General features: G+C 61.0%; 2 protein-coding genes across 5 annotated transcripts in view; one reads left to right on the top strand and one right to left on the bottom strand.

Annotated features, from left to right (window-relative positions):
* On the bottom strand, positions 1–7,852 carry TULP2 (TUB like protein 2). Of its 3 annotated transcripts, none has more exons than XM_058280549.2 (13): positions 7,321–7,852; positions 7,030–7,062; positions 6,536–6,587; positions 5,965–6,091; positions 5,055–5,192; positions 4,683–4,799; positions 3,605–3,726; positions 2,669–2,980; positions 1,603–1,715; positions 986–1,100; positions 804–902; positions 432–603; positions 1–160 (listed from the first exon to the last, which is right to left on the bottom strand). In XM_058280549.2, exons 2-13 carry the CDS (start codon positions 7,059–7,061, stop codon positions 27–29), a joined length of 1,533 nt encoding a protein of 510 aa, XP_058136532.1. In that variant the 5' UTR covers position 7,062; positions 7,321–7,852; the 3' UTR covers positions 1–26. The 3 variants fall into 3 exon arrangements, with proteins under 3 accessions (XP_058136532.1, XP_071065475.1, XP_071065476.1); XM_071209374.1 differs by having other exon boundaries at positions 6,931–7,062; positions 7,321–7,772; XM_071209375.1 differs by lacking the exon at positions 7,321–7,852 and having other exon boundaries at positions 3,565–3,726.
* NUCB1 (nucleobindin 1) overlaps positions 7,756–12,992 on the top strand; it is a 23,744-nt gene continuing 18,507 nt past the window's right edge. The window contains exons 1-3 of one of the 2 annotated variants that reach the window (XM_058280547.2): positions 7,756–7,777; positions 8,386–8,558; positions 10,851–10,958. In XM_058280547.2, the coding sequence (XP_058136530.2) occupies positions 7,771–7,777; positions 8,386–8,558; positions 10,851–10,958 (288 nt within the window). In that variant the 5' untranslated portion in view covers positions 7,756–7,770. The remainder of the gene's footprint in view (positions 7,778–8,385; positions 8,559–10,850; positions 10,959–12,992) is intronic. The other variant, XM_058280548.2, reaches the window with a different exon arrangement.

The raw sequence follows: 12,992 nt of genomic DNA on the forward strand, positions 1-12,992 counted from the left end.
TGGTGAGGGGATGGCATTTTATTGGGTTACTCACAGGCCAGCTTCCCATCGAAGCTGGACAAGCAGATGGCAAAGGCTTGGAGAGGGCAAAGCGGGAATCGGAAGTCCATGGTGAACGTGTCTGGGGCTACGCGGCCGAACTGGAGCACCAGGTAGTCCGCTGCGGGGGAGTCAGGAAGTAAGCCTTCCCGTCACCCTCCTCTCCCCGCCATGGGCACACGAGTTACGAGAACTACGACTCCCAAGGGGCTCTGCGGCTCTCTTACTAACCCTGGAGGCTTCCTGAGGGCTGTGTAAACTACCATTCCCAGAAGGCTTTGCAGCAGTATGGCATCAGCCCTGCTTAGAAAAACGCGCAAGGGCCGGTGGGAGGAGTAGTTTTTGCCCTGTCATGCCCTCTTGCCCCAGTAAGCCGGTTCCAAGGAGCTCACGGTCATCCGGATGGACGATCTGGAAGTTCTTGACCGAGGCCCTAGTGACTCGACCGTGAAAATTGAGCACATAGGCACCACTTTCGTCGCTCCATGACGGGGCTTTGTTTTGTAGTAGGACCAGCCCCTGGTTGGCCCCTCGTTGGAGACGACTCAGTAAAGTCTCCTGTTCCTAGGAGGTAAAATAGGTGGCCGTGGCTGTTAATCTATCACCAACCAGCATTTTTAATCCGAACACAGAAGTTTGAGTCCCTAGACTCGCCATTAGACAGAGTCTGAAGAAGTCCCCCTAGCTTCGTGTAACCTCCCATCCACCTTTCCCTGCCTCCCTTCTCCTCCTTAACCCAGCCCTTCCCGACCCTGGGGACTCACATTCTGTGGCTGGACGCTAATTCTCTGGTTCTGGGCGTCGATTCCCGGGATGATTACAGTCATTTTCCGGGGTCCCCGGAACCCCAAGACGTTGGTCTCCTGGGGGTATTATGCTCCAATTGACCTGACTCCTCCCCTCCCGGCCGCCCTGTTCCATCCTCTTTCGTCCCCTGGACACTCACATAACACACAGCCCCCAGCTCCTCCCTGATCCGGGCAGACTCCAGGACAAAATTCTTACGGTCGGGATTCACCCCATTGTCGAAGATGGTGAATTTGGTGCCCAAGACATTGGATCTGCTCCACCAGGCCAGTGGGCAGAATAAAATAAAACAGTGGTTGTTACTGTTCGGCTGTTCATTAAGTGTTTTACCATGTCATCTCATCTACTCCAGCCACCAGTCCTCTACAGTGAGAACCATGTTCTATATTCCATGTATCCATGGTCCTAGGTCTCTCTATCCTGTTGGTTAGTCTCCTATCTAGGTCCTTTAGGGATGTTCTTCCTCTAGAAGGCAGGCATTCATATGTCCCAGGTGGTTTAGGGACTTAGGAGTTCCAGCCCCTTGCTGCTCAAGAAGTCAAATGTCTTAAAATGCCAGTCCCCGTCCCAAAGCCTTTGACTCTTGTCCCAACCACCTAGAGGCTACAAACTGAAGAACTACAAAACCCATCAAGCCACAGGAGACGAGGCCCCAGAACAGGTGGAATTTGTGCTTCGTGGCCTGCAGGGAAATGTAGTCCCCCTGTCCCTCTCTTCCCTGGGCCCCTATCTCACAGATATCAGGACTCTGCCCACCTGACTTTGCCCACAAAGTTGTCGCCATCCCGAGACAGGTCTGTGGGGTCCAGGGAGATGAGGTAATTAGAGGTTTTGCTCCTTTTTCTCTTCCGCCCAGCGAGGAGGAAGTGCTGTGGATGGGAGGAAGAGCCCATCAGAAAGGACTTCTGGCACCTGGGTAGGGGTCCACAGGTCACCGTGCCATATCCCCATGACAGCGGAGAGGGCGACAGAGCGGCGAGTGCCCCAAGGCTTGCAGGGAGAGGTGCTTCTCACTGAAGGAAGTCATCGGCTGCATCCTCAAGGGGAGCTTAGCCCCCTGGTAGTTCTCCCTCATTCCTCCTTCCATCGGGTCTGGAGCCAGGGCCTAAGCCCGGGCAGGGTCTGGCTTTGGAGAATGGAGAAAAGCCTCACTGGGAGCACAGGGGAAGGGCTGGTAGGCATTGCATCCAGGAAAAATGGGCCTGGCTTGGAGTAGCAGAAAAAGCCTCTTTCTGGGAGAGATGGATACCACGAGAAGAGGGGACCACGCTGGGAGGGGGAAAATGAGGGAGTCCTAGAGGAAAGAGAAGCAGCGGGGGACTCAAGGAAAGGTGAGGAGTGACTGAGGGGGTGTGTGGCCTGGCTTGGGAAGGGTCATTGCTGAAAACAGAGGGCAGGGCTTGGTGCTGGGAGGTTTGCCTCGAAGCCTAGACCAGAGCCTGGCCTTGGAATCCCCAGACTGAGGGGGAGGGGCTTGGTTCCCGAGGGGCGGGGCTTATCTCTGGACGGGGCGGGGCCTGGCGGCAAAGATGATCCGGAAGAGGCGAGACAAGGACCCGGAGGACTTTTGGATGCAAGGAGGGCGAGGCCCATTGCTAGAGAGGCCAAGCTTGGTTAAGGAGTAGAGAGGGGCGGTAAGGGGCTCTGAAAGGCGAGGAGCCTCGTTCTGTGCGGGTCTTGGCCTTGGCCTTGACAGGTCCTGGCTCCTGGAGGATGGGGCCGGGCTTTGTAAAATCGGGAAGGGGCGGGATCTGCTCCTGGGATGTGGGGCTGGCTGGCGAGGCTGCGCGGCCCGCGCGGGCCCAGGTGGGCCTGAGCGCACCTTCCGGCCATCGGCTGCCTCCAGGTAGAGGTAGTAGAAGGGAAACATGCCCTTGTCAACGCCGCGCTTGTCACGGCTGATGCGACACTGCACGGTGCGGCTCCGCAGCGCCGGCCGCAGCACGTAGGCCTCCATGTCCTCGCCCAGCCACGGGCCCGGGGCTCGGGGTGGCAAGCGGGACGTGCCCCCCACGTCGCCGCTGCCTGCGCCATCCGTGCCCGCCTGGCCCTTGGACACCTCCTCTTTGGCGGCCGCTGGGGAGTTGGTGGCTGGAGACCCTGCCTCCTCTTTCTTCTCTTCCAGGTCTTCTCCCTAACCCAGACGCCAAATTCAAAGTTGAGGGGCAGCCGGGAGCCACCCCAACCCCTCCACCCACCCCAACCCTGCTTTGCCAATGACTGCTTGGCCACTCTGTTCAAGGCTGCGTCCCCTCACGCCCCGGTGTTCTGCTTGATGGTCAAACATCCTGGCCACCTTCCCTAGCCAGGCACACCCACCCACCCAGCCCTCATCACCTAGGACTGGCCCACTCTCCACTGACGGGCGAGTCTTCCTGAGGGCACCCACTGATTTAGCTAGAACCGAGGCGAACTGGGTCTGGATAGCCTGTGATGTGGCCCAGATCTACCCTAGCGAACCCACTATCACACTTTCACCAGCACCACAATGACTGCCCATTGGCCCTTCCCCAGTGCTGGTCCTTCTCTGAAGCCACCTTTCCAAGGGCAGGCTTCTACTGGCCAAGCCCACACGAATTCAAATCCTCTAGGTGGGCTGGATTGTTGGCTCGCTCTCACAGCCTCGGCCAGCCCCATCTCAACAGGCTGGCCAGGAAAAAGGACCTCTGATGGGGCCACAGGATCTTAGCCCAGCCTCCCCGGAGGTCCGAGGCTAACCTTCCTCGGGCTCCATCCTATCCCTTCTGTGGCCTCCCACCTTGTCGGAGGCCACATCTCCTTGCTCCTGGTCACTATCCATTCCAGGCCTTGGTCCCAGACTGGGCTCCGCAAATTCATCTCCGCCATCCTGGGACTCCATCTCGTCCTCCGCGTTGGCCCCTGGGGTGGGTGGAAGAGGCCAGGGACTGAGCCCAGGCTGTGAGGGCCCCTGGGGCTTGGGATCAGGTCACCTGTGCTAGCAGGAGAAGGCCTAAGGCCTGGATACCCAGAGCCCCCTCTTCCCGCATGCATGGGGGGGTGGGACGAGGAGTGGGGCGGAGGTCTGCCTCTGTTTCCGGAAAGAGGAGCCTCCCTTTTCCTTGTTCCAGAGAGAGCACAGGAGAGACTGGGGAGCTACGATGGGGGGCAAGGGGACTTTGGGATGGTATTAAGAATCCTGACATTGAAATAGTTGGCCCTGCCATGAGAATAAAATGGAATGTCCTGGGAGCAGATGTGGCTCAAGCGCTTGAGTGCCTGCTCAGGACAAATGAAAAAATCAACTCAGAGGAGCTGATGGGGCTCAGTGGTCGAGTACCAGCTTCCCACATAGGAGGTCTGGGGTTCAATCCCCAGCTCCTGGCACCTAAAAAAAATATAGGAATAACCCTACCACGGAATATTTTTCAGTATCAAAAGGAAGGAAGCACATCCATACCATAAAATGAATAAACCTTGAAAACATGATGCTAAGTGAAAGTAGCCAGACACAAAAGGCCATATATGGTAGGATTTCAGTTCTATGAAATGGCCACAATAGGCAAATCTATAGAGATGGAAAGTAAATCAGTGGTTGCCTAGAAATGAAGGGATTGGGGCGTGAAAAGTGACTGTTAAGCCCTAGAGTGTGTCTTTTCAGGACAATGAAAATGTTCTAAAATAGATCGTGATTCCGGTTGCACAATTCTGCGAATATCCTAGAAGTCACCACACACTGGAAAGGGGTGAATTTTATGGTATCTGACTTATATCTCAATATAAGTGTTACCCAAAAAGGGTGGGGATATCCACAGCAGGTGGGGATTTGAGCCATGGCCCAGGGGATGGGAGCTCGCGCCCAAAGGCCCCACAATTACCGGGTCGTTGGCAGGCTGGCCAACCCCGGCGTCGTGTCCCCGGAGGCTCTTTGTAAGGAGGGGGAGAGGTGGGCACGTCCTCCACGGAGACTTCCTCCAGCTCCGGATCTGAACTGTCTGGGAGGCAGGACAAGGAGGGGGACGGAGAGACCAGGATTCCTGAGTAGTGGGGGAGGAAGGGGCTGGACGCGCAGATTCCTGCCCGTTGGAGGAGGAGGAGTTCCAGGGTCTGTCCTGCGTCTTGGGGGAAGGGGTAGCAAGGGCCCAGCCTCCTGAGGAGGGGGTGGGGGCTGGATCAAGGCCCCAGACTCCTGGGTGCCAGGGCGGTGGCCTGGGGGGGGGGGGGCCCTGGGGGGCGGCTCTCGGGGCTACCTGCTTCTGTCGGCGACGCCAGGGGACCGCGCTCGCCGCTGCCATCGCCCCCGCAGCTCACTGTGCTGAGGGCACTGTGGGCGCCAGGGCGCAGGTGTGCCTCGGGCACGTGCTCCTGGAGGAAAGGGTTCCCGGGGCCTGGGAGAAGGTGCGGTGAGGCCCATTTGACCGCGCCACTCATCCCCGGCGCCCGCCAAGACCTCGCCCCGGATGCACTGACCGCCCAGTCCCCCAATTCTATCCTGGGGCTCCCACACGCGCAGCCCCGCCGCGAGATAATTCCGGCCTCTGCGGGTGAGCGACCGATCCCGCCGCCAGAGCCCCAGGTCTCTCAGGACCCCTCCACTACAGGCCCCAGGCCCCGCCCCCGCCGCCCAGGCCCCGCCCCCGCCGGCCTCCGACTTGCCAAGGCCCCGCCTCCGCCGCCCAGGCCCCGCCCCCGCCGGCCTCCGACTTGCCCAGGCCCCGCCCCCGCCTCACAGGCCCCGCCTCCGCCGCCCAGGCCCCCGCCCCCGCCGGCCTCCGACTTGCCCAGGCCCCGCCCCCGCCGCCCAGGCCCCGCCCCCGCCGGCCTCCGACTTGCCCAGGCCCCGCCTCCGCCGCCCAGGCCCCGCCCCCGCCGGCCTCCGACTTGCCCAGGCCCCGCCCCCGCCTCACAGGCCCCGCCTCCGCCGCCCAGGCCCCCGCCCCCGCCGGCCTCCGACTTGCCCAGGCTCCGCCTCCGAGCTCCCCCAGCCCCCTGCTCTGGCTGCGCGTCCTCCTGGGTCCCGCCCAGAGCCCTCCTGGACTCCGCCCAAGACCCTGCTAGGCCCCACCCCAGGGCTCCCTGGGGCCCCGCCCCTCGGGCGCCCCCTGAGCCCTGCAGTCCTGGCCTACGACCCCGGGCGGGAGCCTGGGAGCCTTGGCTCACCGCAGTCACCCGCGAGGCGCTCCTCCCGCCGCCGCGGTCGCCGGGGCCGCAGGGAAGCATCAGGATTGGCCTGAACCATGAGGGGCTCTTGGCGCTTCCGTCGCTGCTTCTTCTCAAAGAGTCGCCGCTGCGGGGGCGGAAGAGGGGGTCGTGGGGGCCAGGAGCCGGACGGAAAGACAGGGGTGAGGTGGGGCCTGGGGCAAGGGGAGGCCTGCATCCGTGGGAGGGTCCGTCAGCCCCTTCCTCCCCAAGGTCCCAGGGGTCCTTCAGGCCCGCAGCTCCTCCTCGCTCAGACCCGGCACCACCTGTTCCTGCCCCAGGACCTCAGTGTCCTGTCCCCAGAACGCTGGTTTCTTAGAAATTTTGGAGTATTATCACCAGGGTTTGCTTTCTTTGGGTTCCCAATTCCTCCAAATTTTCTCATTTCCCAATTGGAGAACCTAAGACCCCGAGAGAGCCAAGGGGACCCGGGAATCCCAGGGCCAGGCTGGGGCCTGGAGCCCCTGTGCAGGAGGAGATGGGGATGGAAAAGATGGAAGAGCCGGCGTGGCTGGAGTCGCGGGCCCGGTACCTGCTGTTCCAGCTTCTGCAGCCTCATGGCAGCCAGCTCGTCCCCCAGGGCCCTGAGGGAGAGGCAGGCTCATGGTGACGGCAAACGGGGCCCCTGGGGTGCCCAAGGGCCCTCCACCCCTCCCTGCCCCACCTGGGGTTCTGAGCACATGTGAGGTCACAGAGATGCAGAACCTGAGCCTGTCCTTTCCTCGCCAGCTCTGAAGCTCCCCACATGAACCCATCTAGGACCCGTGAGTCAGGGACCCAGGCCCGCTCCTGTCTCTGGACTCAGGAGTCCAGGGCCCCAGCCTTTCCTCCCTCAGACCTATGAGTGTGTGTCCCGCTCCCTCCCCTTAAGGTCCAGGAGTCCAGGCCCCCCAGCCCCTTCCTGAAGGACTGATGATGGCACAGAACCTGTAAATATGGTCACGAGGCCAGAGCTGAGCGGGTGGGGTCAAAATCAAGCTTTCTGTTGCCCCCATCTCCTCTCCCGTGCCCAGGTTCCCCACTCACTCTTTCTTCCACATGTCGTTCTCCTGAGACATTCTGGAGAAGCAAACAGGAGTCAGGACCCAGACCCGGCATCCCAAAGGCCTCTGCCCACCAACACCCGACAGTAAACCTTAAACCTTCTGGAGCCAGGCTGCCCGAATCCCAGCACCCATCAGGGATCCAGCAGCCCGGTTCCTGCTTTCTGGGCAGTCCATTTTCCCCTCCCTGGAGTACCTAACGCTCTTGCAGCCCCACAGTCTGAGACTCTGCTAGACCTGGGCTTTGGAACTCTGGCCTCTGGACCCCACATACCTGATCTCCGGTCACTCCAGAGTCCCAGCTGCCACCTGCCTGGGATCCTGGAGACTCGAGGCTGCTCACGTTCACGCCCCGGTGCCTTGCCTCTCTGGCCAATCTTGAAACATACCTGACTCTCTCTTTGGGAGCTTGGGACCTAATCTCTGGGTTTCCGGGAAGAAAGAGGGCTCAGAGGGAGGGGGGGCGATTTCCACTGGGACCTGCCCTAGCCCCCTCCCTCCTGACCTCCGGCGGTCCACTTCCAACAGAGCAATGGACACCCAGCCACTGATGCAGCCAGGCAACCCTGCTCCTGGGGTTCTGAATTGGAATGGCATGGGAGTGTTCCTTAAAGGGACCCGAGAGAGGCTCCATCGCAGTCCCGCGCTACACCTGGAGAAGTTTAAAAGATGGACCGTGGAATCGCTACCGAGCTCTAACTTGCACCTGCTTCATAGGGCGAAAATGAATGGTAAAACTACAACTCCCAAGAGGCGATGGGGCCACGAGGCCCAGGGAAATGGACTCCTCCTACCCCGGCCTGCTGGGATTTGTAGTTCTCGTTGAAAGCGTCTCCTCTTCCTTTGGCCTGAAAGGCCGGAAACGTGGCGTCAGCCAGCCGCAGCGAGGCGAGGCTTTCGAGAAGCGGGGAGCGACTTCGGGGACGGGAGGGCGGGACTGCTAAAAAGGACGAAAGGGCCGGGAGCAGGGTCCCCCGCGTGGACAAATCAGGGCGGGGGCGGGGCTTTGCGGGAAAGTGGGCGTGACCTAGAGGGGAAATGGGTAGGAACGCCCCGGAGGTGCTCGACTACGCGCCCTCTGCAGTGAAGGAGAGGTGCGCGGCGGGGGGGAGCCGGGCTCCTGGGTCCTGGGGGCGAAGGGCTTGGAAAGCTGGGTCCTGGAAGAGGACGGGCTTGGGCGCCAGAACTTCTGGGTTCTGGGAAGAGAGGAGGCTGGGGTCCTGGACTCCTGGGTCTGCGGGAGGAGGGGACTGGGGACGTGACGCTTCGAGCCTTGACTCCTGGATCGAGGGGAGGAGAAGGAGGCCGGGGACAAACATCCATTGCTTGCTCCGCACAGACCACGCCGCCATGGCTTCCGATTGGCCCCGCACAGCCCTCCTCCTGCCGGCGCTGCTGCTGCTGGTGCTGCGCGATGTTCTGGCCGTGCCCCTGGACCGGGGGGCGCCCAAGAAGGAGGAGAGCCCCGCGACAGAGAGCCCCGTGAGTGGCCCCGCCCTGCTCTCCAAACAGGTGTTTGCTGTGGTACTACCATTCCCCGCGGACCCCCGTGGCCCCTGGGTGGATACCGCAGGGGCCGCCCGGTGACTGCGATGAAAAACTGGGGAGGGGAGAGGTCTCTAAGACCCCGGCAGTTGGGAGTTGGACCGCTGAGGTGTCGGAATGCAACTCACATTTGAAGTGAAAAGTCTGCGTCGCCCACCTAAACCTCTCTGTTCTTCGAAGCGACCCCAGGAAGCAATCCATCCTAAAAGGAACTGCAGTTCCCAGTGGCACCATGGGCAGGCTGTGTCAGCTAGTGGAGGGGTTCTGGCCCCCGTGGGGCTCATGGGAGTTGTAGTTTAAATTACAAACGGCTCTGTGGATCAGCACTTAACTACTCCCAACACGTGTTTTTGGAGCCCAGGAAAGCTTTATCTCCGGGAATCTGGAACCTCAGGGCCAGTGCCCTGTGGTCTGACTCTTCCCACAGCTTCCCCAAGGGAGGGGCAGGCCCCCAACCACCCTGGACAGACCCACTCAACAAGTTAGACCCCTGCTCGGTGAAGTCCTTGGGGACATGGAGAGTACCTTTGGGTCCCCTTTGCCTTTATTCATTCCGTGTGTTTCTGGTGCAGCTGCTCTGAGCCGGGCACAAGGCTAGTCCCCGGGGTAGAACCGTGTGCAAACCCCTCTTAGACCAGCCCTGGCTCTCGGGAAGGTGGAAGTCAGAGGACAGCTCCGTGAGAGTGGGGTGGCGGTCGGGGAGGCCAGGAGGTGGAGCGGGGAGCTTTCCAGGCCGAGTGAACTGCTTGGGCCAAGGCTGAGGCCGCAGAATGAGTGAAGGGCTTTAGGGGACCGGTGTGGGGGGCAGGGTGGGGTCGGGGCAGAGAGGGGACAGGGCCGATCATGTGGGCCCTGTGGGCCACAGCGGAGAATTTATTCTTTGTTCCAAGGCAGATGGAAAGCAGCAAAAGATTAGGAACATCGATAACCACCACAGCAATAATAATAACATTGGCAGCTCCTACTAAGCGCCCGGCACTGTACTGAATATTTCCGTACATTAACTCGCCCAATCTTGACAGCAGCACTGGGAGGCTGGATAATGCCCCATCCTCCACCCCCAGAGGTCCACATCTCATCCCTGGAGCCTGTGAATATGTTACTTGATGTGGCAAAAAGGACTTTGCAGGGGTGATTAAGTCAAGGCTCTTGGTACGAGTAGGTGGTCCAGGTGGGCCTGATGCAATCACAGGGGACCTTACAGGGAAAGAGGGAGAAAGGAGAGGTGGCGATGGAAGCAGAGGGTGAGGGGTTGGAGTGCTGTCAGGAAGGGGCCACGAGCCAAGGAAGGCGGGCGGCCTCTGTAAGCCGGGAAAGGCCGGGAAACAGATTCTCCCCAAGAGCTTCCAGGAGGAATGCAGCCCTGCCCACCCACTTTTCAATTTTATTTTTAATCTTATTTTTTTCTTTTTCTTTTTTTAATTTTTTTTTTTTTTGCCCACCCATTTTGAACTTCTCTACTACTGAACTCTTAAGTGGCTCCCGGCCACTGGGGTTCTGTTGATTTGCTGCAGTGCTGCAGGACATGAGCCACTCACAGAGTCAGACTCCAGAGACCCTGCTCTCAGTCCCCCAGGTCCACGGGTGCCGGGTGAGCCACGGCAAGCGACAGTAATAACAATTATCAGGCCCCTGCCCTTTGTCCAGCAGCGACTGAGTACCCGTCAACCTCTATAGCAATAGCTCCAGTAGATGGAGGGTTTTTTACATCCTTATCATCGTGCCAGGCAATATCTCATTTTCTTTTCACCGCGGCTCTGTGGGGTAGGAAACTTCTTGCCTATCTGAGATCTAGGAGGAGTGAGGCTCACAGAGAGCAACGTGCTGCCCTCCTGCTCACTGGCACGGACAGGACCGGAAGCCCTGGGAATTTCGTCTTGTTCACTTGCCGTGTCCCCTAGGACAGTGCCTGGCGCGTTTTTTGGGGCTTCGTGAATGCTCGCTGAATGGATGAATGAGCGAGTGAAAGCATCACTGCTTCCCAGCAAACACCAGCCACATCCACTCTTTAAGCTCCCACCCTGTGCGAGGCACGGGCCCGGTGTCCCTCTCTAGAGCTGGGAAGGGGGCGGGTGAAGCAGCCCCATGGGCCTTGCAGTTCTGGGGTTGCCCAGCGGAGCGGGGGTTCCTGGGGGGCAGGCCTTCTGCTCTGAGTGGACAGCCCTGGAGCCCCGCAGCTGCCCCCCGCCCCCGGGCCCTGGGCCTGAGGACGGGAAAGGGGTGTGACTGGGGTCGCTCTGCCCGCCCTTGCCGCCCCAGGACACTGGGCTGTACTACCACCGCTACCTCCAAGAAGTCATCAACGTGCTGGAAACCGACGGGCACTTCCGCGAGAAGCTGCAGGCCGCCAACGCCGAGGACATCAAGGTGGGCCCGGGGGCCGGCGGCGCAGGGAGGGGGCGCACGTGCCAAGGCAGAGGCCGGGGAGGGGCCGGCTTCCCCGGGGGGCCAAGGGGGGGCTTTGTTCTAAATCTCAAACGAGAACCACAAAGCCGGGAGGGATTTGGGAAGCACAGGGTACGCAGTGAAGCCCTGAGTCAGACGATGTGGGCAATTTCTCTTCACCGTGCCTCAGTTTCCCCAGCTGTAAAATGGGGGTAATGATCGCACCTGCCCGGTAGGGTTCAGGCTAGGGTGACCCAAGGTAAGACAAGTAAAGGGCTTAGCACAGGAGCGGCCCTTGTGAGTGCTGCACGAGCGGTGGTTAAAAGAAGGGATTTGTGCAGCGCCTTCTCCGGAGGAAGGATTCAGGATATAGGGGGGCGAGTTTCCGTTTGGGGTGATGGAAACATTCTGGAAAGGGATGGTGGTGAGGACAGCACGACACTGGGAATGGATCCATCCCCTGGAATTGTATCCTTGAGAATTACCACGATAAAACTTAGAAAACATGTATACATATTTGTCTATGCATATACATACATACACATGCGTACACACACGTATATATACGTGTTGTGTTCACGTGTGTGTGTATATCGGAGATGCTGAATGCCCGTCACCTCTGACTCCCCTGTTGGGTCTCCAGAGGGGCTTAGGTGAGCAAAGGACACTGGGGCCCCTTTGGCAGCATTCCCATGGCCCCCGGGTCTCCCCCTGCCCTGCCCCTGCCTGGCCCCAGCACCCCCAGCCCCCTGCCCAGCAGGCAGACCCCGGGCCTTGCCCCTGGAAACAGCCCCGGGTGCCCCCGGCGGGCAGTGGGCTGGGTCTGCGCAGGCCCCGGTCCCCCTCCTCTGCCCGGGCACTCGCTGGAGTGTCCCCCCCTGGAGGGTCCCCTTGACACGTGAGGCCCCAGCTCTCAGCACCTCCCCCCTCCCGGCCCCCCGACCCTCCATCTGACTCAGTGCCAGGCGGGCAGACCCCGAGACCGATGAGGCCAGCCCCTCCCATTGCCCAGCCAGGGAAACCGAGGCCCAGGGGGCAGCCCGGCCGGCCCAAGGTCACACAGGTGGGAAGCGCTGTCAGAAAGCGTGGGCGGTGAAGCAGGAAGGTTCCAGAGCGGGACCTGCTGTCCTGGGCGAGGGGGCTGCACCTGTCTCTGCCTCGGTTTCCTGATCCGGGAAATGGGGGTGGGGTAAGGGGCTCATCGAACAGCCTCTCCCTCAAGGGGTGATGGCGCAGGCGGGCGACAGGCTGTCCTTCACCGTGAGCTGTATCCTAGCTGGCGGAAGTAACCACACCAGCCCCTGTGCATCCTAGAGCAGGGAAAGCCGGGTGGTGCCGGGGCTGGGGTTTGAACCCAGGCCCCGGGGCCCCCGCTCTGAGCAACCCCGGTGTGTGGCCGAAGGAGCAGCAACGCTGTCCTCAGGCTGGACACCAGGCCTGCCCCCCGTCACTGGTCTGAGGGACCCGGGGCAAGGGGCTTCTCCCTGGGTCGCGTCGGCTCCCCTGTAGGAGGGAGGTGTCGGCAGTGGCTGGACGGCCCGCGCTCGGCCCCGGGCTGGGTGCGTGGCGGCCGCTTGGCTGGCCGCAGGTATTGTGGCCGTCACCGTGGCTGCCGGGCCCGGCTGCCTCCCAGGGCCTCGTCCCCGTCCCCTCCGGCCCCCTGGCTGGCTGGAGAGATGGTGTGAGTCTCAGTAACTGACAGCAGCGACCGAGGCAGCAGAGGGCGCTGGGGGCGCCCCAGAGAGGCACCCGTCCAGGTCAGCAAGTGAGAGGGCTGCCGGGGAAGGGCTCCCCGGGGGCTTCTGAGTTTCCAGCGGGAGGACCCGGGGCGTGGAAGTCCATGGAAGGGGTGCGTTTTAGACGGGAGCTGCGCGTTGAAATGAAGTATTCTGGCGCCTTCAGCTCTTTTCTGGTGGCTTCTTGAAACGGAAATAAAGACGGAGACGTGGGGCTGGAGGGGTGGGTGCCACGTCTTCCAGGCTGGGGAGCTGGGACTCTGTCCTCAGGGCCCTTGGG

Source organism: Dasypus novemcinctus, chromosome 18, assembly GCF_030445035.2.
Source record: "Dasypus novemcinctus isolate mDasNov1 chromosome 18, mDasNov1.1.hap2, whole genome shotgun sequence".
NCBI lineage: Eukaryota > Metazoa > Chordata > Mammalia > Cingulata > Dasypodidae > Dasypus > Dasypus novemcinctus.

What these genes read in the sequence shown, in the direction of transcription:
- TULP2 (XM_071209374.1), bottom strand. Translation starts at nt 6,998, where the DNA reads ATGGGGGCAACAGAAAGCTTGATTTTGACCCCACCCGCTCAGCTCTGG. An exon ending in GAGATGTGGCCTCCGACAAG is followed by an intron (nt 2,981 to 3,604) that starts GTGGGAGGCCAC and finishes CGTCTGGGTTAG; the next exon opens with GGAGAAGACCTGGAAGAGAA. An exon ending in AACTTTGTGGGCAAAGTCAG is followed by an intron (nt 1,101 to 1,602) that starts GTGGGCAGAGTC and finishes CTGGTGGAGCAG; the next exon opens with ATCCAATGTCTTGGGCACCA.